Here is a 24,929-nt window from a genome sequence, read left to right on the forward strand (position 1 = left end):
CAACTCATAAGGACCAATAAATTATAGCCGATAGATGTTAAACTGTATTCACAAATAAAAAAAACACTGGACAAACCGGGAAGCTAGCCGAACTGAATTTAACACCAGCCACGTACCATGGTTAACTGCATCACAAAGTAGAGTCAGTATGAAGAAGACAATCATACAGAAGCTGATTGATGAAATTGATGAGGCCTGAGAGTGCGCAATTTTTCACTCGATTGACAATAGAACCTTGCAATTTTTATGCCTTCACTGACAAAATCGCCCGAGGCATTATGTTTTTGGCTTTTCCGTCCGGCTGTCCGTCCTTCCATGATAGATTTTAATTACTGTGATAACTTAATAATTAATGGCTAAAGAAATCCAAATCAAACTTGGTACAAGTATGTATAATGACGCAACGATGAACTGATTAGATTATGGGGTCAAGAGGTGAAAGGTCAAAGGTCCCGTTAGGTAAAAATCCTGTTGCCATGCTAACTTGTTAACCAGTGATGGGATTTTCACCAAACTTGCTACTAGTAGATACGTATAATGATGCAATAATGTGGGTGGATGAGGAGGCGCATCAGGTGATGTCGAAGAGTGCCGTTCTAATTTTTTTTTTCTTCTAATCTTTGGGTTAATTTACCTTTTTTGGCTTCAGAGTAAATTGGCAAGGTGTCATAAATGACATAGTAGCAGTAACTCTTTGGAGTATGATATTCAAGACACCGGATGCGAGGTGCTTGATCGAGTGCTCCGGGATTTCCCCAACACTCGGTGCACACATTCATTCATTCATTCTGCCTTTCTGTAGTTTTAATGAATTGTACAATGAAGGAGCTTGTTCTTTGAGCTACTCAGTCGCCACACACATCGTCCTTGCAAAGCAAAATTCCAGGCAGGGGCCTGGGGAGCTTGCAAGCTCCTCACAGGTGGTTTTGCAGTTAGAATACATGCAGAATAATGTCTGGTTCTAACAATGTTTTTGAGCACTCTTTCACCAAAAAGCTGAATATTGTACATAATTAAAAGGCCCGACCCATAATTCCTGGCTTCGGGGGATGTGACATTGCTCTTCTTAGTTAGCACTTTAATGCCAATCCTATGGTGCACTGGATGCATTTATAAGTAGACCACAGCATGTGAACTGCATTCACATGTTCACCAGTCCCAGTCGGAAAGGACAGATGACCCCGTCTGAATGTTGTTATTGATCCAGCAGCAAAATTGTTGGCAGTCCGATAAGCGCCATGGTCATTTTCCTGAGACACAGCTCAGGCTTCAGAAACTTGGAATCTAAATTGTTAATACTTTTTTTTTTTCCTTTTGACTGATGACTTTTGCATTTGGACCCACAACTTCTGGGATACGAGCACAGCACTGCCCAAATAATAAGTTGGGTGTAGAAAGGGATCTCATATGAACTCATGTTCTCCCACTCATGGTTTCCACATTTGGGGCTTGCCTGGGCAGGGATCTAAGAAATTGGCCATTGTAACCTGCAGTGATGATGTCTCCGTCTGTATGAATCGATACTCAGAGGTAGGGCTTTTGCCTTGTTGGCAAGTGGACCTGAGTTCCATTCTTGGATCGTACCATGAGTTTTCTTCACATTTCCCCATGCTAGAGTTTATTAGATACGAGCAAATACAACCCATCGCTTCGCTGATGGTCATGTGAAGGGGAGGGGGGTGATAAAGAGAAATGGAGACAGAGGATGGAGGGAAGGGAGGGGCGGGGAGAGGAGGGAGGGGAAGTGAGGAGTGGGTGAAGACGGGAAAGCTCGGAAGGGGAGAAGAGAGAGGGAGAGGGGTGGAGGTGGGGAGAGAAACACCTCACAAAACATTGCTATACACTGTGGGAGGGAGGGGTGCAAGACAGAGAGACAGACAGACAAACAGTGAGAGAGAGATGGCGAGAGAGCAACAGACAGAGGGACAGACAGAGAGACAGTGAGAGAGAGACAGCGAGACAGTGAGAGAGAGACAACGAGACAGTGAGAGAGAGACAACGAGACAGTGAGAGAGAGAGAGACATCGAGACAGTGAGAGAGAGACAGCGAGACAGTGAGAGAGCGACAGACAGAGAGAGACAGCGAGAGAGACAGACACACAGACATGCACACAGACACGCACACAGACACGCACACAGACACGCACACAGACACGCACACACAGACACACACACAGACGCACACACAGGCGCGCACACACAGACGCACACACACAGACACCCAGTGTGTGTATATATATAATATATTTATTTATATATATATATATATGTATATGTTTTTTTGTACACCCCCCACATTACCCCATGTAGGAATTTATTCCTGTTTGTTGAAGTTTTTTTCATGCATTTATTTTGTTTGTTTGTTTATTTTTATTGTAGGAAAATGTTGGTGTGGCAATAAAATGTATATTCCACTCCACTGATTGTGAAATTGTATATCATCATCATACAAATATGTGCCAGAACTGCGAATTCGTATATTTCTGCTTTTTTCAGAATTTGTTTGGGAGGGTGATGGCTGATGGTGTTTTAAAAAATTTTTGCCATAACAATAGTGGCTGGGACTGTTTAACATTGGTTTCATTCGTATATGTAAAAATAAGCAATGTTGTACAAATTGAGTGATATTCCAGAAACAATGGCTTCAAATTGGACTGAAAGCATTGGTGGTCTGGCCTACAGGTGGTGCCAATCCACTCATTCTGGAAAGCTTTTTTCTTTTTTCTTTTTATTAGAGTGAGGCTCATGGAATAGCGAGGTTAAATTAATAGAGGGATAGTGGGAGCAATAAGGAGGGCATAGTGGGGTTGGGGACAACCAGCAAAGCCATAAAATAATATGCAAGGAAAAGGTGATAGAGAAAGGGGGGGGATGGGGACACTGAAATCAGAAGGTAATAGGGTTGGTTTCGGAAGTGCTATTGAGGGTAATACAGATTGTGGATCAAGATGTGGCCCAAGAGATGGCAGTGCACTGCCTGCTTGGATCCCTGGAGGGAATAATTAGACAGAACAGTTTGTGGAAAGCTGTTCCATATCCTGGTGAAGAGAGGAATAAGAGTCGATGTTTGTAATTATCCTGGTTGGAAGTTTAACCAGGAGGGGTTACTGGAAGAATGAATGTATCTTGTAGTTTCTTGGGAGGATCGGAGGACAGGGAGAGAGCATAGGGAGCAATGTCTGAGAATAGATGGGAGAAAACAGAGAAACCACCAACCTGCCTGTGCTGTGAGCAGAGACGTCAACAAGTCACCAGAGCCAGCTCTCAAGTAAATCTCAAGTCTCAAGTCCTTGAGGGCAAATCTGAAGTCAAGTGTCACGTCATAATGGCATCATAGACCTTGGTTTACGTGTAAGCCTTTAATACTCAAAAAGTTTACACGAGTCATGAGCTGGTTGTTTCTATGAGCTTGATGATTTTTTTGGGGCATGTGTCCTCTGTAAAATAAATGACATGAAAAAATAAAAATGACAAAGTTAAATTACTTTAATTCAAACTCGTTGACCATACTCGGTGGTGTAATGGTTACATTTGGTGACCAAAATTGTTACAATCATTAACAAACTCAGTGGTGACGAGACTCAGTCTTTTGTGTGTCATTAATCTTGGTGATTCCACTCCGAATATGGAAGGTTGGTGATTCAAATGATTGTATGCAAATAATATCACCCTTGGAATCTCTCCAATGCTAACAATAACAAAGTGAAACGTGCATACGCAGAGAGTAGCAGCAAGCTATGCAATGATGCTCGGTCTCGACAGTTCATTCAAAGCTCAAACCAGTGTTTCTGTGTCTGTGTGCTGCCTGTGTGCGTGCGTGCGTGCGTGTGCATTTGCGTGCACTTGTTTTAGTTTCATTATGAGCCATAAAACACATAGGTTAAAAAAAGAGAACGTGGAAAAAGCTAAATGGGTATGAACTGAGCAGCAGCACAAACAATTCCATATGTAGGCCATACAGCAGACATGCCAACTGAATTCAAGGATGTGGAATCCATGTAGTGAAAGATGCTGTAGCTCTACTTGCTTTCTCTGTAATTTACCTCCTTTTACTCCACTCCACACATGTACGTGTGATCGGAGGCTTGGACACCAGCGGCACTTTGGGCGCTGTATAACTAATACCTTTTGTAAGCTCGGCGCGATCTATTTTCCAAGTTCGTGCTCCCTTTGGCACGTGACTCCGGCTGTTTTTGTTTATAAATATATTCACGTCCCATTAGACATCGAATGAAAATTAGTCACAAACACATCACTGAGATGTATTTATGTTGATATAGTGTTCATTCATTCATCGTCATTGTCAGCAAGTCGACTAGCTCGAGTCTCAAGTCAAATCTCGTCTTTAAGGCCAAGTCACAAAATTTTCGACTCGAGTTGCCATCTCAGGCTGTCAGGGCAGCAGACATTGTGCTTCAGCCTCGTTGTTAGAGATTCCAATAATTTTGAGGACTTTAGATGCCACAGAATCCAGGAGAGACATCTGATGCAGCCAAGAGTGGAGCAGAACTCCATCGAGCTACAGACAAAGCCTTTGTCGACTATGAGTGATTCTTATTTTCTGAGGAAAGACTTGGGATGGGTGATGCCCAATCTACAGCTGGCTTTGGAGGCCAGCTTTGCTATGTGGTCGGTTCAGGAGTTGTCTTGGCTGATGCTGAAGCCGAGAAGTTCAAGAGACAGAACCTCTTCTGGTGGATAACCAAGGAAGTAAAAGCCCTACTCGGGAAATTTAGAATGGGCACAAAAAATTGCCAATAAAATGAGTTAATTCTCAGTTTTTGCAATTTTACTTTTGTTTCAACTTGAGAATTAATCCCAGTTCATTTATTTCCCACTAATTGAAGTTTATTAGCGAATCAGCTGGGACTTTTTCAACAGTATGATAGCAACATGGTAATTCTTCTGAGACCATGTCAGTTTCCAGAAGGTTGGAGTCTAAACCCTTCATACTGCTCCCTTACAGCCAGATTTGAACCTTCATCTACTGGCATGTCCTCACCACTCGGCCAGGGCAATTTGGAATTAAAAAAAAAACTTTAAACCCATATAATAAATCTGGATCAAACATGATGTGACTCCTCAACCTGTTCTGCCTATTTACAATTCCTTACGATTTGACATCTCGCTCCGTAGGACACGGGGTACCAATGTCGGCTCTGTGGGAGGACTTGTAATGGCGAGCGCCAGTGGGAGCAGCACATCGGCTCCGAGAAGCACAAGGACCGCATCTTTTTTGACAACAATCGGGTGTGGGCCCACCGTTTCCCCACTGGAGAGCTCTCCATGTGCACGCGGTTAGACTCACCATTTGCCTTTCACGTTTCTGGATATGCTCACCAAAGGGGATATGATGTTGAGTTATTCCATGTGCTTTAATCTTGTTCGAGACATGACAGGTTTACGTCCATGTATATTTACAAATGAAGAGTTTAAATCGTTTTTTTTTTTTTTTTTGTCCATTCCAACAGGATTTGTGCATTTCCCAGTTTTCTTTCATTTTCTGTGCATTCATGTTGCAGTTCAATTGTTTTCCCGGCATGGCCAAGGCGAAGGCCTCATCACGGTGATGCGTGTTCTTTTCAGGCTCAAGAAGGGCAAATGTCCAGACGGCAAGGTGTGCCGTTTCGCCCACAGTGACAAAGAGCTGGCCGAGTGGACAGAACGGATCGACATGCTTCGCAATTTGTTGGTCGATGCTCATCATGATGAGCTCATCAGACCCAGCGATGACTTTGGAAAGTACAACTTCTTGAAGAAGTACTTGAAATGAGACAGGGTCAGCTCACTATGGCTTTGTTCTGTGCCCAATTTGGCATTCCTGTTCGCAGTGCTTTGACCCCTTCCTGTCTCTGGCTAAAAGGCCGTTTGAATGAAGATGTTTGGCGCATTGAGAAAGGATGCAGAAGTCTGATTGCGACCATTTGGTTTGCTTAGTTTTCTTAAAATGTGGTTCAATAGAGCAGTTGTTGAGGGAGGAGAGTTTGACTTAACTTTCTGCGTTTTTATTTTTGTTCGTCCCTTCCTCCACCGCTCCCGCCCTCTCCGTTCTCCACCCATTTCAGTGTGTAGCTCAGTGCTCATCATCGTACTTCCTCCTTCTTTTATCTCACTTTTAATTATGATCTTTGATATCCGTGCCTTTGTATCTTCTTGCGGGGTCAAGTTGCAGCCATTATGGCTTCGAAGTGTTTGAAATAAAATAAAATAAATAAAGAAAAAGAGAGGGAGGTGAGCAATTCCAGGGTGCAGGTCTGATGGGGTCTTTTTGCCTGTCATTTGTGTTAAGATCTGGGAATGGGAAATAAAATAGAAAGACCCATGGGTGGAATCTGCTCTGATAAGACCTCACCACGGTCACTTGGCCGAAGAGGGACCGTGGTGAGTGTGCAGGTGGAAAAAGAAACGTTTGCCAATGTTTCGTGTTCTGCATGAGCAGGGAGAGAGTTCTTCTCTCAAAGCTTTGTCTTATGCTTTTATAGGGTTTCTGAAAGTTTGTTTTTGTTTCTTGTATCTGCCATTCAGTTTTTGTATCCCGAGCGAGTTTTGTCGGTCTCCGTTGAGTTACAATATTCCATTTTTATAAGTTTGCAAATTCGCTGTAAAACCAGACATGATATTTAAACTCTTTTAATATTGTGTTCCACTTGTATTGGAATCAAAATGTTGCATTTTTGTGTGTACTTTGTTGCATAGTTTAGGTTTTAAAGCTGATTGGTTGCTTCCTCCAAAGTATGTACGAATCGAAAAGCCAAAGTCTGTGCCATGCCAACTGAGGGCTCCCATGTGAGGGTCAAATCGAGCGAGTGTACTCATGGAAGGATGAGGAGTCATACAAATTAATAATGCCTCGTGCTTTCTTCAGAACAGTCCAGTTATTTATTCTGCTTAAATATATTTGTGATTACACACCGCAATGTTTGTAACCATGTGACGACAGCAAATCTTGAATCTTCTTGTCATTACCACATCTTCACCCACAACTGCCATCGTGTCGCGTGAGCACACCCCATCCCACAACTACTATACAATCTAGTCTCGTGAGCACACCTCATTCCCACAACTGCCATCGTGTCTCGTGAGCACACCTCATTCCCACAACTGCCATCTTTTCTCGTCATCTCACCCCAACCAACTGCCATTTTCTCTCTTTATCATGCCCCCACCCACAACTGCCATCGTGCCTCATCACCACATCCCAACTGACACCCACCATCTGATCTCGTTAACACGTCTCATTCGCCGCCATCTTGTGCCATCAGTATCTCACTCGCTCTTGCTACCATGACAGCCTATTGCATTTCTCAGAATATAAATGTGTTTTTGTTTAATCACGAGGTCCAATTGAACAAGGAAGCTACTGTGACTCAAGTTGCATTAACTGTTTTGGGTTTGTAGTGTGAGGGACAGTTATGCAAGGGGAATTTAGTTCAGCTGCAGATAATGATGAAATTCATTCCCATTGAGTTAAATACCTCTTCAGAATCCACTTTTGCTCTGATTTATTCTCTCGTTATTTACTCTCATCATGTCTGCTTGGGCCGATTTGGTCTTTCTGTTGGTGTTAGAGTTATTGTGTTTGTACATAATTAAGCACCTTAACGACATTTTGATGCTAAGCCATCCCTTGTTCTGGGTAATTGTTTTTGCATCCACCAAGACCACCCCTCCCTCTTCCTTCCCACCCCACCCACCATAACATTTATCTTTTAATCCTAACCAAACCTGCTTCGAAACTAGCTTCTGGTTTTCTTTGCGTGTTGATTTGTGTGTTCTGCTGACAGTAACTTTCTTCCAAAACCAAGGAAAATTCACTGTTAAACATTTCCTGTGTCTGTTCCCATGTTCTCCGGTACATTTGCATCACCACTTTGGTATCTGGAACATGTGTCGCTGTAGGCCACGTGCTCGCTTGTCACCAGTTCCGCCTATTGCTTTGGATCTATTACTCCATTCCTTCTATCCTTCCTTTATCCTGCTTTCATTCTCCATGCACACCAGAGCTTGTGCTGCTTCTCACACCGCAGAAAGCTCATCCTATCTACTGTCTCTCACTGTCTCTGTCTGTCTCTCTCACCTTCTCACTCCCTCACCCTCTCACTCTGTCTCTCTCACCTTCTCACTCTGTCTGTCTCACTCTCTCACTCATACTCCTCACAGAAACAGGCACGTTGGGCTTCCGAAGCAGTTTCTTTGGTAGGAAACACAATCCTGGATGGGTTGCCACTCCAACAAAGGAAGTCAAGGCAGGAATTTTGAATTTGTTCACAGTGCCGGTGATAGATTGCCTACTCTTCGCAAAGGACACCGTGGGGTCTTTAATGTTCACCAACTAATGCCGACGGACAAGACTCCCGTTTGACGTCCATCCGAGAGACGGCACACACTTTTTGAATCGCCCTGCCTGTGAAACACTGGGATGATGGTTTATAGCTGGGTCAGGATTCGAACCAAGACGAGACAGCTTAGAGGCGAGTGTGCGTGCCTCCAGGCCGTGCTGTTCAGCCTATACTATCTACCGGACAAGTAAAAATGGCACATCTCTTCTGTAACTGCTCTCCCTTTCCCTCCATCCTTTGTGGTTGGTTGATTCAATTGGTGGAACTTGAGAAACCATTAGACGAATTGTTTTTTTATGCTCTTCAATTTGCAAATGTTGCTGCTTATATGTGACCACATAGCATGTTTGTATCCACAGTCTGCATTTTTACAAATTAATGGAGAAAAGGAGGTGGGGGCATGGCTTCTCTGTTGGCTGTCCTGCGTTGGTTGTTCCTGCGTTGGTTGATGAAGTAAACGAGGGCCGGTAAGACCTGTCACTGTGCCCCTCTTCCTGAACAACATGGACAGGTTGAATTTGATTGTATGCAATGGAAAGAAAATCTATATATTTGTTACTTGCTTGTTCAATGAAAGGTTGTGGTTGGTTTCAGTGAATAAAGTGTTGGTTCTAAGTTTTGTTTGTAATGAGTGATTAATTTGGGTTGGGTGGTTGAGTTGATGGGTGTATGAGCAAATGGTAGATGAATGCATGATGAATGTATCAATGGAAAAGTTGAACCTATGGATTGAATGAACAGATTCATGGATAGGTAAATGGTAGATTAATTACCCCAAGCATGCAAAGCAAAAAATTGGGTTAAGCAATTGGTTCAATTTATCTGTCTGTCTGCAGATGTCAGTTGATGATCAAAGAACAACTTAATTTAAATTGAACTAGTACGTGCCCGTAAAAAAAAAAAAAAAAAAAAAAAATAAATATTCAAACCGCGAGTAACAAACAACAACCACACAGGCTGTTTCTTCGCTCTCGCGTGCCCACACGTGCGTGGCCCGGAAGTTGGCATATTATTCGCAGTTACGATTATTCGCAATTTAGTTTTAATACCCAATTATTCAATTAGCGCCAAAGTATTTTACCTTTTCGCAATGTCGTGGCAAGGAAAAACAAAAAGAGAAGAGAAGAGAAAAAAATTTACTTCCTGGTTCGGAGCACACCAGCACTCTGATGTTACCGAAATTTATGCACCGTCTAATATGAAAACAATCATAACTTGGGGCATTGTTTTTATCGATAAATGCGCATAAGAAAACGAGAAATTATTTATTAATTATAATTATATTTATCTATTTATTAGAGAAATTAACGAGAAAACGAGAATACACGAAGTCATCATTATCCGGAAGCCCGTACATAGTAACCCGTAATGGGGAACGTGGCTGAGCTTCCCTTCCCCATCGGCCACGCCCACGCAACAACGTGTCTTGTCATTGGTTTGGTAAATAAATGGCCATAACTTAGGAAGCACTTGTCCGATTATCAAATCATGAAAAGGCACATCCTCAGGTCCCCAGCAATATATCTGGCAAGTTTCAATGAGATCGGACCAGTGGTTGTCGAGAAACAGCGGTCACAGACACACACGCAGAGATTGCTGGAATTATAGATAGATGAGGTCCTGCTCAACGCGTGCCTGCACTCAACATGAAGTTGCTCTCGGAAGAAATCTGTATCATCGTATCGAGCAAGGTTGCGATTCTCACGGTGAGCCTGCTCTAGTCTCGCACGGTGTACGTCCTGATGGTGCAGGGCATCCCTTACTTGCCGGTCTTCTCGCTGGTGAGGGATTTCTTCTGCACGACGCCTTGCCTCGCGTCCAGTGTTGTCTGCCAAGTGAGCAGCTCGTTCTTCATCCGTTTCCTCTGCACGGCACCTTGCCTCGCGTCCAGTGTTGTCTGCCAAGCGAGCAGTTCGTTCTTCATCCGTTTCTTCTGCACGGCGCCTTGCCTCACGTTTAATGTTGTCTGCCAAGCGAGCAGTTCGTTCTTCATCCGTTTCAGCTGCACGACACCTTGTCACGTGCGTAGCGTCGCGTGTCAAGCGAGCAGCTCGTTCTTCATCCGTTTCTTCTGCACGGCGCCTTGCCTCGCGTCCAGTGTTGTCTGCCAAGCGAGCAGTTCGTTCTTCATCCGTTTCTTCTGCACGATGCCTTGCTGCGCATCCAGTGTTGTCTGCCAAGCGAGCAGTTCGTTCTTCATCTGTTTCAGCTGCACGACGCTTTGCCTCACGTTCAGTGTTGTCTGCCAAGCGAGCAGTTCGTTCTTCATCCATTTGAGCTGCACGACGCCTTGCCTTGCGTTCAGTGTTGTCTGCCAAGCGAGCAGTTCGTTCTTCATCCGTTTGAGCTGCATGATGCCTTGCCTCACATTCGGTGTTGTCTGCCAAGCGAGCAGTTCGTTCTTCATCCGTTTGAGCTGCACGACGCCTTGTCATACGTTGTAACCTGTAATGGGGAACGTGGCTGAGCTTCCTTTCCCCATCGGCCACGCCCACGCAATAACGTGTCTTGTCATTGGTTGGTAAGTAAATGGCCATAACTTGGGAAACACTTGTCCAATTAATATCAAACCTTGAAAAGGCACATCCTCAGGTCCCCAGCAATATATCTGGCAAGTTTAAATTAGATCGGACCAGTCGTTGTCGAGAAACAGCGGTCACACACACACACACACACACACACACACACACACACACACACACACACACACACACACACACACACACACACACACACACACACACACACACACGCTGCTGGAATTATAGATAGATGTTGTATTTTGACCACAAATTAGAACATGAATCAGAAAACGAACTTGTATTTGAGCCGTACAGTACTTTGGCTCTGAATTTGTCCTGATTGTGCAGAGAGGAGTGAGAACTTTTTTTTACTCTGTCTGGCAGTCAAACAAAATTGAAAATCATTCCAAAGAAGAAACTTACTGTTTTTAGGATGTCATAAAGGACATGGACACAACGAACTAATGTAATGCGTTAAATAAGGTGGTGTAAAAGACGGTGCATCAACGGTGGTAAACTGCATTTTTTTTCTACGACTTTTGAAATCTTTATTTTATTTAAATTAAATTATATAATTGAACCCTGTAGAACTCAAATCAACTTTTTGGCACTTTCAAAACCCTTCCATTCAAGCAGTACTTGGACAAAATATTACCGCATTTTACGTCATCTCGACCAATCAAATTTTCCGCTCGCAGACCCAGCCCATGTTCTTGTTTCTCAAGACAATGTGCAGTACGGTGTTCTGTGAACTCTATCATTGATTTGTGCAATGGCTTTATATCCGCAGGTTTTACACCAAACTTACCCTCGTGGTTTGAAATGACCTGTTCCGTGCAAAAGGATCAGTCCACACAAATTGATAAACAATTTGTTTTTACTAAGAATACTATGTACATGTTTTTAAAAGATAGAAGATGTAACTGAATAATAAAGTATTTTATGCTGAAAAGTATCATTTCCTTAAAAGTAATTTTTTTCATGTACGTACTATAAAACAGATAACTGCCCTTACTGTTATATGGTGGGAAGGATGAAAGATAGGTGTGGGGAAAGGGGGTTAGGGGTTGGGGGAGTCACAATATAAAACAAAGGTTGAAGTCTTAAGTCAACAGCAACAAACAAAACTTAAGCAGATATCAGAACTGGTTTATTATAGATTTATATTCTGAGCGTATTTTAACTCCATCATCCATGAATTCTGTTCATTAAGTACATACTGTGTGAATACCTGTTTGAATGAGCTACTCACCTTAAAAGTGACGGGATTTGGAAGTTAACTCCAGTTAATCGGTCGAATGCCATTACTATCACTTGCTGCTGGATAATTAATTAATTGCTCATCTTGTTAACAAAATGTAAGATCTTGTGTTTTATTTAAGGATCTCTGAATTCTTAACCATCTTTAGGTTACGTCTTGCTGTTACTGATCTCAGTAATGTGGTGGCTGAGTGGTCGATACATGTGATCAAAAATAATTTGGACAATTCCAAGGTGTCTCCTTTAAAGCAGAATTATTTTGGTGGTGAATTTGTGCTTGGCATATATTTGTTGTACATCGGCAGTGTCTGTTGAGAGAGCGTCACTTTTATACGGATTGGTGCCTTTCGTCTGCAGGTTGTACTGCTAACTTTTCCCATCTCAAAAGCATGTTTGTTGAATATATCTCCTTTGTAATTATTTACTTTTTTATACAGTCATAGCCAAAAATATTGGCACCCTTGCACTTTTTTTTTTTTCAAATAATGCACCATTTCTTCCAGAAAATTGTTGAAATTAAAAAATCTTTTGGTATCCATATATGTATTTCTTTGGTTTGCAGTAGAACAACACAAAAAAGCTGAAAAAAATCACTAAACCTTAGCTTATTCCACACAAATCCTAAAATGGCTCAGACAATATTATTGGCACCTTTAAGAAGTTGTTAGAGAGAATTAGATTTCAAGCAGGTGATTCTCCTTTACTTTGGAATTGAACTCACCCTTGGTGAGTTGCAGGTGCCTGCAATATAAAAATCACTCATTCAACCAGTCTGAATCGAGAAAAGGAGTCATTCTGCTGTTTTGTGTCACTGTGTGTTCTTCAATAAGCATGGAGAAAAGAAAGAAAACCAGAGAATTGTCTGAGGAGGTGAGACATAAGATTGTAGCCAAGTAAGGACAATCTCAAGGCTGCAAGTCCATCTCCAAAGTCCTTGATGTTCCTGTGTCCACCATACACAATTATCAGGAAGTTTAAGGCCCATGGCATTGTAGCCAACCTCCCTGGACATGGCCACAAGAGGAAACTTGATCGAAGATTGCAGCGAAGGATTGTTCGAATGGTGAAGAAAGCACCTCGATCAACTGCCAAACAGATTCAAGCTGACTTTCAAACACAAGGTACAACAGTTTCCACTCGCACCATCTCTCGCCAACTCAATAAAAGGGGGTTCTATGGTAGGAGACCCAGGAGGACCCCACTGCTGAGAGAGAGAGACATAAGAAAGCCTGACTGGAGTTTGGCAAAACACACCTGAACAAGCCAAAATCCTTCTGGGAGAATGTCCTGTGGACAGAGGAGACCAAATTAGAGCTTTTTGGTAAAGCACATCATCTCTATGTTTATAGAAAACAAAATGAAGCCTTCAAAGAAAAGAACACCTTCCCTACAGTCAAACATGGAGGAGGTTCAGTGATGGTTTGGGGTTGCTGTGCTGCCTCTGGCACTGGGTTCCTTGAAAGTGTGCATGGCATCATTAAATCAGGAGATTACCAAGGCATTTTGGAGTGCAATGTACAACCCAGTGTCAGAAAGCTGGGTCTCCATCGAAGGTCAAGGGTCTTGCAGCAGAACAATGACCCTAAACATACTTCAAAAAGCACCCAAGAATGGTTCAAGACAAAATGCTGGACTGTTCTGAAGTGGCCAGCAATGAGTCCAGATCTAAATCCCATTGAACACCTGTGGGGAGATCGGAAAACAGCAGTTGGGAGAAGGCATCCTTCAAATCTGGGAGAACTGGAGCAGTTTGCACAAGAAGAGTGGACTAAACTACCAGTAGAGAGCTATAGGAAGCATTTGACTGCAGTTATTTTGTCCAAAAGGCTGTGCGACCAAATTATAAGTCAAGGTATCAATAATTTTGTCAATGCCATTTATTTTTATTTTCTGATTTAAAAGCATATATTAAGTTCCGAGTCAAAATTCAAAGGTTCTGTAATAGTAACAGTGAAATCAAGAATTGTTGAGACCAAATACTTTTGTCAATTTCAACTTATTTTTCGAGAAAATTGTGAGTTATTTGAAAAAAGTGCAAGGGTGCCAATATTTTTGGCCACGACCGCTCATTGATCTGAGGCTCACGGACAGGCTTGTACGCGTACACCACATGCAAGACAAAGACATTATTGTTGACAATGGACACAACGTTTGGCACGTGGGATGTTCCCTGCATCATGAACCGAAGGGTTTGGATGGGCCTACATGTTGAACCATTTGATGTAATATTTTAAGATGCAAATCCATAAAAGAATTTTATGCCAGTCTTATGTGCCAACTTCAAATTTGAACTCATGCAGAACACGTGGGTGCATTCATGTCATGATGAACCAGAAAAGGATATGAAGATGCACCATTTCTCTGGCTAAGACGGTCTCAACAACATGTAAACGCTTCCTTCACCTGTTCAATCAACTTTGTCTTCTTGGTGTCATAGCGATTCAAACTTGCATCCGCATATTACCGAACGTAGTCTTAGGGGCATCCAAGACGTTTTTCTTTTGTGAAGTTAAAAAGAAAAACTTGCGTCAGACAATGCAAACTTACTACTTGAATTATTTCAAGATGTAAGTTATAAAGTAAGAACAATTTATTCCCTTTATTTTTCAGCTCGACCAGGGAAATAGCATGGTGAAGGGCATTGAGGAAATAACATATGCCTTCACTGCTCTGTTTTGTACTGTGCAGCTCCACGAGATGACGGTAAATATTCATGAAGCTGCCTGCACTGGGGTGCCTGGCTCGGAGAGCCCATTTGTCGGTAGTCTTGGTTGGGAAGGGCTCACGGCCTGTGCGGCACTTAACCTCCGCTCACGGAATGACTCGTACAGAAGTCTGTGGGTGACGTCCTTGAGGTCTTGCATGTGGGACCTGCAGGAATACAATGATCCATCGGTCACATGCTTCCAACTCAGAATGAAGATTTCACAGATTCATTGAACAGGGGGGTTAAATGCAATGAATGCATGAGCATTGCTGAAGTGAACTCTGTTAGACTAATTGTGCCATAATGAGGTTACTCTCGCACTGGTGGAATTGCAGCAGATTGAGGAGAGAAAAAAAATCTAGATACAGGCTTGCGTTGATGTGACGGCAGAATAAAGGTAAACCTCACTTTAGAATGGCGAGTTATACACACGTGTACTCAAATGTCCACTTACCTGATGAGCAAATCTCTGAAATTGGCAAACTCGCAGTGGGACATGTTTTCAACTGTGGGGAAAAAGGCAAAAGAGCATGCCGATTGGCATTGGGTAAAAGCATAGCTTTGGTGATTTGAACATCATGACGCAAATGTACAAAAACACCCTTCTGTAGTCAATCATTATGCCATGATTGCCAGAGCATGAATGGACAAACACGATTGGCAAAGTGCCCAATGCTTTGCCCAATTTAACCGTGCGAGTCTTTATTGAAATATCTTCATCATCAGCCGTGCAAGTGAATTGAGCTCCACGTTAGTCACGTATTTTGTAGATAAATGGCTTCGGTCTCAATGAGACATGACGACAGGGTAACGAAGACGATTGTCAAGCCAAATGTCTCAAATATTTTGGTGAACATACTTGGATGGAAGAATTGGGAAGGGTTAATTGCTACACCTGATTCACACTGTCCCCTGAAGATTTGAGTTCCTTGGTTATGAAGGTCGCGTACGTGGTGGAACATTAAATGGCTTCTGTTTAGCCCCTCAATGAAATAATAGTGAACCTTTGTGTGAAGTTGTTATCCCATGCCCATGAAGCGAAAAGTAGGGTTAAGCAATTGGTTCACTCTGTCTGTCTGTCTGTCTGTCTACAGATGTCAGTCTATGATCAAGGAACTACTTAATTTCAATTGAATCTTGTATTTTCAACACTATAGAACATGAATTGGAACAATAATCAGAACACGAACCTGCAATTTAGCAATACTTTGGCTCTGAATTTGGCAAATTGTTCAGAATCTCATTCCGAGCGCATGCACAGAGAGGAGTAAGGTATTGTTTTTGGTCTGTCTGCCTGCCTGGCAATTAAACAAATTTGAAAATCGTTCCAAACTAGAAACAGTTTTAAGAGACACCACAAAGAACACAAATAAAGGCACAGATAACTAATTTAACATGTTAAATCATCTTCTTCTTTCGGCTGCTCCTGTTAAGGGTCGCCATAGCGGATCTTCCGTTATGATTTGGCACAGATTTTACGCCGGATGCCCTTCCTGACGCAACCCTGGTCGCCTCTTACGACACAGGGATATTGGTTCACCTATTCTAACCGGGGCATACACCGGGCCCAGTACACTGGTACTCACTTCGCCGATCTCGGAAGGATGACAGGCTGAGTCAACCTCCTGGTGTGTATTAATTCAAGCGGCCAACGGGGCTTGAACTCAGGACCTTTTGGATCCCAAGCCGCTACCCTAACCACTATGCCAACAACAGGCTCCAATGTTACGCCAATGTTAAAGAAGGTGCTGTAAAAGATGTCGCATCAACGGTGGTAATTTTCCGAAAAAAGTTTTTGTTCAAAATATTACGCCATCTCGACCAATCAAATTTGCCGCTCATGCTCTCAGCATTGGGGAATATGGAGATTCAGACAAAATCACAGCTCATAAGAAATATAGATCGTGCTCAGAAATGCAAAGCAAGAGTTGAAAAAAGCCTTCCCATGTCCTTTTTCTCAAGAATGCACACAGGTGATCCAAAAAAGTTGAAAAAAATAGAATGTTGCTCCACAAGCTTAAAATTATTCTAATATGATCCAATAACGCGCATATTTTTTTTTAGCTTGATCGGAGGTGATTTAGAGGTCGCTCCATATGACGACTTTTAGTTTCATGAGTTGGTTAAATTAGGGTATGGTCAGGTACAATTACGGGTACTTCTGGATGTCCGAGGTGGAAATGGAGTGCATTTTCAAACTCTATGGGGTCGATTTGCTTAAGAAATGACTGCACCGACATTGAATTCACTACCATTTCGAAAATATGACCGAAAACAAGATTTATCATTACTGGAGTTGAGTAACTAATCCTACTCATTTCGATATTTTCTAATCTATAACTAATTTGTTGTCCGTCTAAACATTTCTTAGAGTAAATCGACCCCACTGAGTTTGAAAATGCAGTCCATTTTCACCTAGGAAGTTCAGAAGTGTATGGATTCTCATCTCACCATACCCTAATTTTTCAATCAATGGAATTACAAACTATTAGAATATTTTGTCTCATTTACCAAATACCACTATCATCTCCGCCTCTATTGCTGTCTCCACTCCCACCTGAACTTATTTCTAGCCGGCGCAACATCCATTGTTTTAGATTCAATGATTCACGAAAAATATGTTAGTTATTTATTTAGTTATTATTATATTAAATTAGGGTATGGTGAGATGCGAATCCGTACACTTCTGAACTTACTATGTGAAAATGGACTGCATTTTCGAACTCAGTGGGGTCGATTTCCTCTAAGAAATGTTTAGACGGACGACAAATTAATTATAGATCAGAAAATGTCGAAATGAGTAGGATTAGTTACTCAACTCCAGTAATGATAAATCTTGTTTTAGGTCATATTTTCGAAATGGTAGTGAATTCAATGTCGGTGCAGTCATTTCTTAGAGTGAATCGACCCCATAGAGTTCGAAAATGCACTCCATTTCCACCTCGGACATCCAGAAGTACCCGTAATCGTACCTGACCATACCCTAATTTAACCAACTCATGAAACTAAAAGTCGTCATATGGAGCGACCTCTAAATCACCTCCGATCAAGCTAAAAAAAAATTATGCGCGTTATTGGATAATATTAGAATAATTTTAAGCTTGTGGAGCAACATTCTATTTTTTTTTTAGACTTTTTTGGACCACCCTAATGCACAGGGTAAGGTGTTCTTATGAACTCTAGTTTTAAAAGTAAACTACAGTGAGATGATCAGCAGTTCACATTGGAAAGAGATACATTAGAGGTACGGTAAGGTCATGTGGTCACTTACCCTCAACAATGCCCCATTTGGTCTTCCGACCCAGAAGTTTCTTGCCGTTGACTTGATGCTCCTGGTCACTCCCAACAACTGCAAAGGGAATCTTTTCCTGAGGTCCAGGGAGACAATAAGCTTTGCTCAGTGACCGAGTTAGTCCAGGCGACAAGTTGGACGTGACTATGATGCTGTACCAGTATATTGCATCTCCAGATGTGTTCTTAACTATGGGGTTAAGATGGTTGTCCTTGATATAATTTGGATTTTGACGGTTCAGGGATTGGTGTTTGTTATATCAGAACTTGGACGAAATCTAAATAGTCTCTTACTCCAGCGTTAGTCATCCCTGATCATTATTTGGCCTTCTTATTGGAGTACAGTGTTACACCAAAAAGAGCGGTCCATAATGTCAAGCCAAAGGGCCGCATCCCCAGCCCAGGTGGTCAGCATTCCTCGTTTTGTAAGGTATGCCACACAATACGTACAATGGGCAGGCAGGAGAGCCGAAAGGTATGCACACTCTGAGCTGTCTCGCCTGGATTTGAATCTTAACTCAGCTATAAACTATTGTCCTGGTGTTTTGCAGGTAAGGCGATTCATCACAGTGTTTGCAGTCCCTCGAGTAGACGTTAAGCTGGATGGCTTGTCCGCCAGCATTAGTTGGTGGACGTTAAAAATCCCCACAGTGTGCATCGTCCAAGAGAAGGTAGCTATCACCGGCAGCCTGAGCAAATTCCAAATTCCTGCTCTAGCCTACAGGGGGCACTGCAGCAGCAGCATTGCAGCACACCTGCAAGAAATTATGCAAACTTCAGCCACTTGTGGCTTTCGAAAGACCAAACGATACATGCAATGCCATCGGTGCCATTCAATACAGAGCAGCCTCAATCATGTTTGATAATGGTGTTGCAACACTACTCCTGTTAAGTCTTCTGCGAACATTTAATTAAGGTGCCAAAGGATCCACTATTGTTTTTGTAAGGATTATTACATCCACCACCAAAGGTGGATGGAGGTTTTGTTTTCACCCCTGTATATCTGTCTGTGAGCAGGATATCTCAAAAGGTTATTGATGGATTCGGACGAAATTTTGTGGACAGTTTAGGTGTGTGACAAGGAAGAATTGATTCAACTTTGGAGAAGATCCCAATCCAGAGACGAGGATTTTAAAACTTCAAGTGATTCTTCACCATTGAGAGATAGGGCCAAAAATGATATGTAGCATGATATTTCAAGTTGTAGAGGATGAATGACAAAAATAGGTGGATGAGTTGGTTAGGTAACAAGAACAAGCCAATTAGATTTTGGTCAGGTCAAGATCTAGCCTATCATTGCAGGGACACGTAACATAAACTGTTCAGCCTGGTGGAGGTATGCACTCTGTCAATTGCTTTACTAGTTCCCCATGAAGTGGGAGACGGGGTTTTCTAATCACTTTGGTGTCTATCTGTGTGTCTGTTAGGGCTGTAACTTTTTTTTAATTTGAGTTTTTGTCATTAAATTTTCAACAAAACTTTATTATGAGAATATGGAGAAGAACAATTAAGAATTTGGTCAAAAGGTCAAAGGTACCGTTTAGCATTCGGAAGAAGAAGAATTCTGAATTCAGAGCGGACGGGCTTTGCATTTTCAGATGTTTTCTCGTTATAATTGTGATCCCTCCGGATGTTTTTACTGTGTATTTGCTTTTAAAAATTATTTTCTCCGCAGCCACTTGAGCGATTGATACGAACCTAGCAACGTAGGAGCGCCTACCCATGGAGAATTTGATTGATAACTATGGCATCGTAGATGATGTGCTATGGCAGCCATATTGGAAAAATTTAAAACTTTGGACCTCTTCTTCTCATCAACCGCTGTGCGAAAAATATTGACACTTGGCACATGGTAGGAACTCAGCATATTAATAATGATAATAGTAATAATAATACCATTCCTTTCGTGCCATAAAGGCGCATAGGCCTGCCGAGACAGTTTCATTGGCAAGGAATACAGTCCTGGATGGGTCACCACTCCGATGCGGATTTCCCTGAATGGTTTTGACCCCAGTACACTGGTACTCATTTCGCCGACCTCGGAAGGATGACAGGCTGAGTTAATCCCATCTGGTGTTAATTCATCATTTGACTGGGGCTCATTCTCAGGACCCTCGGGTCTCAGGCCAGCCATCTTAACAGGAACTTGGCATAGGGAACACCATTTGATAACTATGACGTTATTGGTGCCCTAATTATGACATCACACTTGCATTTGTCAAAATTCTGTACCTGATCAATAAGAAACTTTTTGTGTGTGATCTGCAAAAGTTGAATGTTGAACAATTAAATTGATGATGTCATCAGTGACGGAGTCCAGTAGCCATTAAAAAAAAAAAAACATTTGAAATCTTCTCCAATATGGTTTGACAGATTGATGTGAAACATTATAGATGTGATCGACTATCTATGCTAAGTGTATTTTGTTAACAAAAACATCATCGTTCTCGTGGTCTGGCAGCCATATTGGATTTTAGTGAAAACCTTAAAAAAAAAATCTTCTCTCAAACCTCCCAACTGATTGACGCGAAACTTTATATGCATGTCATCGATTAGCTATTGGGATTAAATTTTGTAAATTAAAATGTCAAAGGTCACCTGGTTTGACAGCATTGTTGGATTGAAGTAAAATCTTTAAAAGAAATTCTCTGAAACTGCTAACTAATCGATGCTAAACTTTAAAGACAGGATCGATTACCATTGCAGCATGTACATTGATAACGATTATGTCATAGGTCACGTGGGAAGTCATTCATATTGATTGAAAACAAATCTTAAAAGCTCAGCTTCACGACGTGGAAACCAAACCCTTCAATATCACCGTTATCTCTTGCAATAAAGCTGAGTCTATGGGCCGATCACTTCGCCATCGCCAACAGTTCAGTGGTCATTCTGTCTTCTTCCGCCTCCTTTCTGTTCTTGTGCCCTCTGCCCTCTGCCCTCTTCGTGCTTTGTTACCCACAAGTATATGCAGGACTCATGCGGTCCACCAGCAACCCCTTCCTAGAGAAACTGCCAAAATACAGAAACACTGCTCACCTCCACTCATTTGTTCCAATTTTTTTTCCCACATGTGAAACCAACTTCCACACTGTTCAATCTCATTCTTCCCTTCAGCGCTTCAAGTCAGCTGTATACCACCATCTCAAACCATCCGCCATCCAAAGCCGTGATCTTTTCTGCACCCGTTAAACCCCCCACATACATTGTGGAGGATTAATGACAACATGTAAACACTTTTTATATCTTCTTGGCACAAGGTAGGAACTCGGCAAAGGATTTTTCCTCCCAAAAATTTGCTTCTGTATCCATCTGGTCCACATCTTGCATTCTCCCATACCCATCATCGATACCTGCATCCCTTGTTTGTCCATCTCCGTCTATTTTCTCCCTCCGCCCTGCTGTTGGAATTTCCCTTCTCTTTCTACTGTTCCTTTCATCATGTTGCATCCTGATCGATTCTGTGTTCTAGCTCTTCCAGGAGCCTCAACTTTGTATGCAAAAAAAAAAAAAAAAAATCTTTTAACAATCTTCTCTGAAACCGTTTAACAGATCGATGTGAAACCATATATATATATATATATATATATATATATATATATATATATATATATATATATATATATATATATATATATATATATATATATATATATATATATATATATATATATATATATGATTGACTGCACATGCTAAATAAAGTTTGTTTATGAAAACATAATTGGTCATGTAGTCTGGCAGCCATATTGGATTTTATCGAAAACCTTTAAAAATCCCCTCTCTTAAATCACCCAACCGATCGAGGTGAAACTAATTTAAGTGTCATCGAATAAAAATGGGGATAAAAGTTTGGTAACTAAATCATCATGGGTTAAGTGGTTTGAGAGAAGAACATTTTTTTTTAATTAAAGGTTTTTCTTCAATCCAATATTGCTGCCAAACTATGTGAACAATGACGTCAGACTTATCAAACTTTATTCCTCGTGAGTCCAAGTCTTGTAAGTGTCCACATCGAAATAACTGCTCGCAGTTATAAGTGGCATTTCTTGACATTGCCTAACGATGAGAAATATAGTTTGAAAAAAATGACGTAATAGGATCGCATCATCATTAGAACGGGTGGCGTGGTAAGACATTGGCATAGGATGGCATCATTGGAACTAGCGTCGTTCAGTACCTGGCATAACTGCTCGCTATTATAAGCAGCAGTTCTAGTGAATTACTCTTTTTTTTTCTTCAATCCCCATTGCCATGTTTGCACTGACAGTGGTGCAATAGTTCACCCGTGCTAGAAATATTAATCACATTGGGGATTATATTGAGTCGAAGCAGCATTGGTCGAGGACATGAAATTTTAATAAGTTAATTTCTGAGACACACTTTATGCAAACAACCAAGTAAGGAAGACACAGTTTGAACATTTTTTCGATGTAAGGCAGCCCCATATTTCTCTCTTCCTGTAGAATTAATGCACAGTCTCAGAAAATTGCTCTTGCAACTAGACCAGCACTCGGTAGATCGCACACTTCCACCATGCTGAACAGTTTACGTTATGTATCTCACAAGCTGGATATGGATCCGGACCTGAACCAAAACCAATTTTGATTATTCTCATCACCTAACCAACCCATCCACCTATAGTTTTGTCGTAACTCAAGGGGCTGTCACACCTTGACGTTTTAGCCAGTGTATGGCAATGTATCAAAATGTATGTAAAACGCTGGCGTACGCTGAACTATTGATGTTTTTTTTTTTTTTAAGTTTTGGGCATATAATAACGTGTTGGACGAATGCATAACGTATTAGTAACGTACACAGAACGTTTCAATCACATATAGATAACTTATACCAACGAATGCTGAGCGTGTTGTTGGCGTTCACAACCTATGCCCAATGATAGTCTAACTTATGCATAGCGCGGCAGCGTATCGCCGACGATCACGTGGCGTAGGCTATTGATAGGCTGCGGCTCGACGATTCAAATCATAACCGCACTAGACATCGAAGTGTGAAGCCGCAGTCACACCTTGACGTTTATGCCGACGTATGAAAAAATTGCCGAACCAAGCTGGCACACGTCGAATACGTTATGGGGAAGTTTTGTATACGTTTAGAGCACGCTGGCATACGTCGTAGTACGCTGGCATACGTCAACAAATTGTCAGCATGTTGAAAATTTCTCGGCGTATGACACACATTCCGCATACGCTGGCCATGAGTTGTAGGCACGTTACGCGATCGTTGACACACGTCGACACACATTACTTGTAAGTTACTCATAAGTCGAAACACGTTGAGGTAATGGTTAGCGTCAGTGTTCCAGACACCCTGGTTTTTTTTGTTTTTTTATTCTTCGGTATGACGCTGATGTTGACACTTCAATTTCTAGTGCGGTTATGATTTAAATCGTTGAGCGGCAACCTATTAATTATATTATATTATAACCGCACTAGAAATCGAAGTGTCAACATCACCGTCATACCGAAGAAAAAAATAATAATAATTAAAAAAACAGGGAGTCTGGAACACTGAGACTAACTATTACCTTGATGTGTTTCGACTTATGAGTAACTTACAAGTAACGGGTCGACGTGTGTCAACGATTGCGTAACGTGCCGACAACTTATGGCCAGCGTTATGCGGAACGTGTGAGTCATACGCTGGCATACGTCGAAAAATTTCAAGCATGGAAAATTTGTCTAACAGCTCGGCGTACTACGACGTATGCCAGCGTGCTATTAACGTATACAAACTTACCCGTAACGTATTCGACGTGTGCCAGCGTTTTAGCCAAATTTTTCATACGTCGGCATACGCTGGCTAAATCGTCAAGGTGTAACACAGGGCCTTCATGCACAACTTTTTAAGACATGTTAAAAATCGTTTTTGGTCCCACTTCTCAATGGTGAACAATCACTTAAAAAATTATAGTATCTGGTTCTGGATCTTCACCAAAATCTCATAATATCTTCCTTGTCATACACCCAACATGTCCACCAGATTTCCGCCGAATCCATCCACAACTTTTTGCGATATCCTGATCAACAAAGATGTCCGGAAGAACCTGGATAGATAGATATCAGCAGTTACTCCCCAGGCTCAAACGCAGCAACATGTACAAACTACCAGAGGCCTGTTCACAAAATGCTGCACCAAAATGGTTTTCCTGCACAAAAAGTGAAATAACTATTCACAAAACTCCGATTTAAACACATTTATGCAAAGTCTATTAACAGGCTACAATCGGGCATACCCGTATGACATTGTTCGCAATTCTTTCCTCTTCACTCTCATCAAATATGTGCTGTGGGTAAACATCGATGTTGTTTGCTACCAAATCAGCTTGGATCTGAAAAAATTAGGAAAGACGAAGGTGTCAGGTTTACACCATGCATTTTGAGGTGGTGATTGCATTAGATTTACAATGGCCATAAAATTTAAGGTCTTTTTGCAATGACGTGTCAACACAATCAACTGTTCCATTGACCACCTACCCGCGTACGAAAGGCAGTGCGCTCCTCTAGAGTTAGGGAGTCTGCTTTGGCCATTACAGGTACCACGTTGACGACAGCACTCAGTCGGCGCAAGCAGGCCACATCCAACGGCCTGAGCCTGTGGTGGGAATTGGAGCCAGTGTTAGAGATAATATTCCTCTGATACCCAATGAAGAAAATGGATGTTGGAGAATAATCTTCCTGAGTAGACATAATATATATATATATATATATATATATATATATATATATATATATATATATATATATATATATATATATATATATATATATATATATCTCACATATATAT

The 24,929-nt window shown here is 41.7% G+C and overlaps 2 protein-coding genes across 7 annotated transcripts in view; one reads left to right on the forward strand and one right to left on the reverse strand.

Moving 5' to 3' along the window:
* Nucleotides 1-8,954, forward strand: part of LOC147011802 (zinc finger CCCH domain-containing protein 7A-like) — a 105,849-nt gene extending 96,895 nt beyond the window's left edge. For 5 of the 6 annotated variants that reach the window (XM_085856985.1, XM_085856986.1, XM_085856990.1 and 2 more), the window contains 2 exons: nt 5,137-5,297; nt 5,587-8,954. In XM_085856985.1, coding sequence (XP_085713111.1) covers nt 5,137-5,297; nt 5,587-5,773 — 348 coding nt within the window. In that variant the 3' untranslated portion in view covers nt 5,774-8,954. The remainder of the gene's footprint in view (nt 1-5,136; nt 5,298-5,586) is intronic. The other variant, XM_085856989.1, reaches the window with a different exon arrangement.
* A 2,766-nt stretch (nt 8,955-11,720) lies between these two features.
* LOC147011803 (uncharacterized) overlaps nt 11,721-24,929 on the reverse strand; it is a 136,053-nt gene continuing 122,844 nt past the window's right edge. Inside the window, exons 7-11 of the mRNA XM_085856992.1 lie at nt 24,617-24,734; nt 24,376-24,471; nt 18,100-18,196; nt 15,283-15,334; nt 11,721-14,992 (exon numbers count right to left, since the gene is read on the reverse strand). Coding sequence (XP_085713118.1) covers nt 14,833-14,992; nt 15,283-15,334; nt 18,100-18,196; nt 24,376-24,471; nt 24,617-24,734 — 523 coding nt within the window. The 3' untranslated portion in view covers nt 11,721-14,832. The remainder of the gene's footprint in view (nt 14,993-15,282; nt 15,335-18,099; nt 18,197-24,375; nt 24,472-24,616; nt 24,735-24,929) is intronic.

The sequence above is a fragment of the Eptatretus burgeri genome, chromosome 15 (genome assembly GCF_056783735.1).
Source record: "Eptatretus burgeri isolate ZD-2024b chromosome 15, Ebu_testis_v1, whole genome shotgun sequence".
Taxonomy (NCBI): Eukaryota; Metazoa; Chordata; class Myxini; order Myxiniformes; family Myxinidae; genus Eptatretus; species Eptatretus burgeri.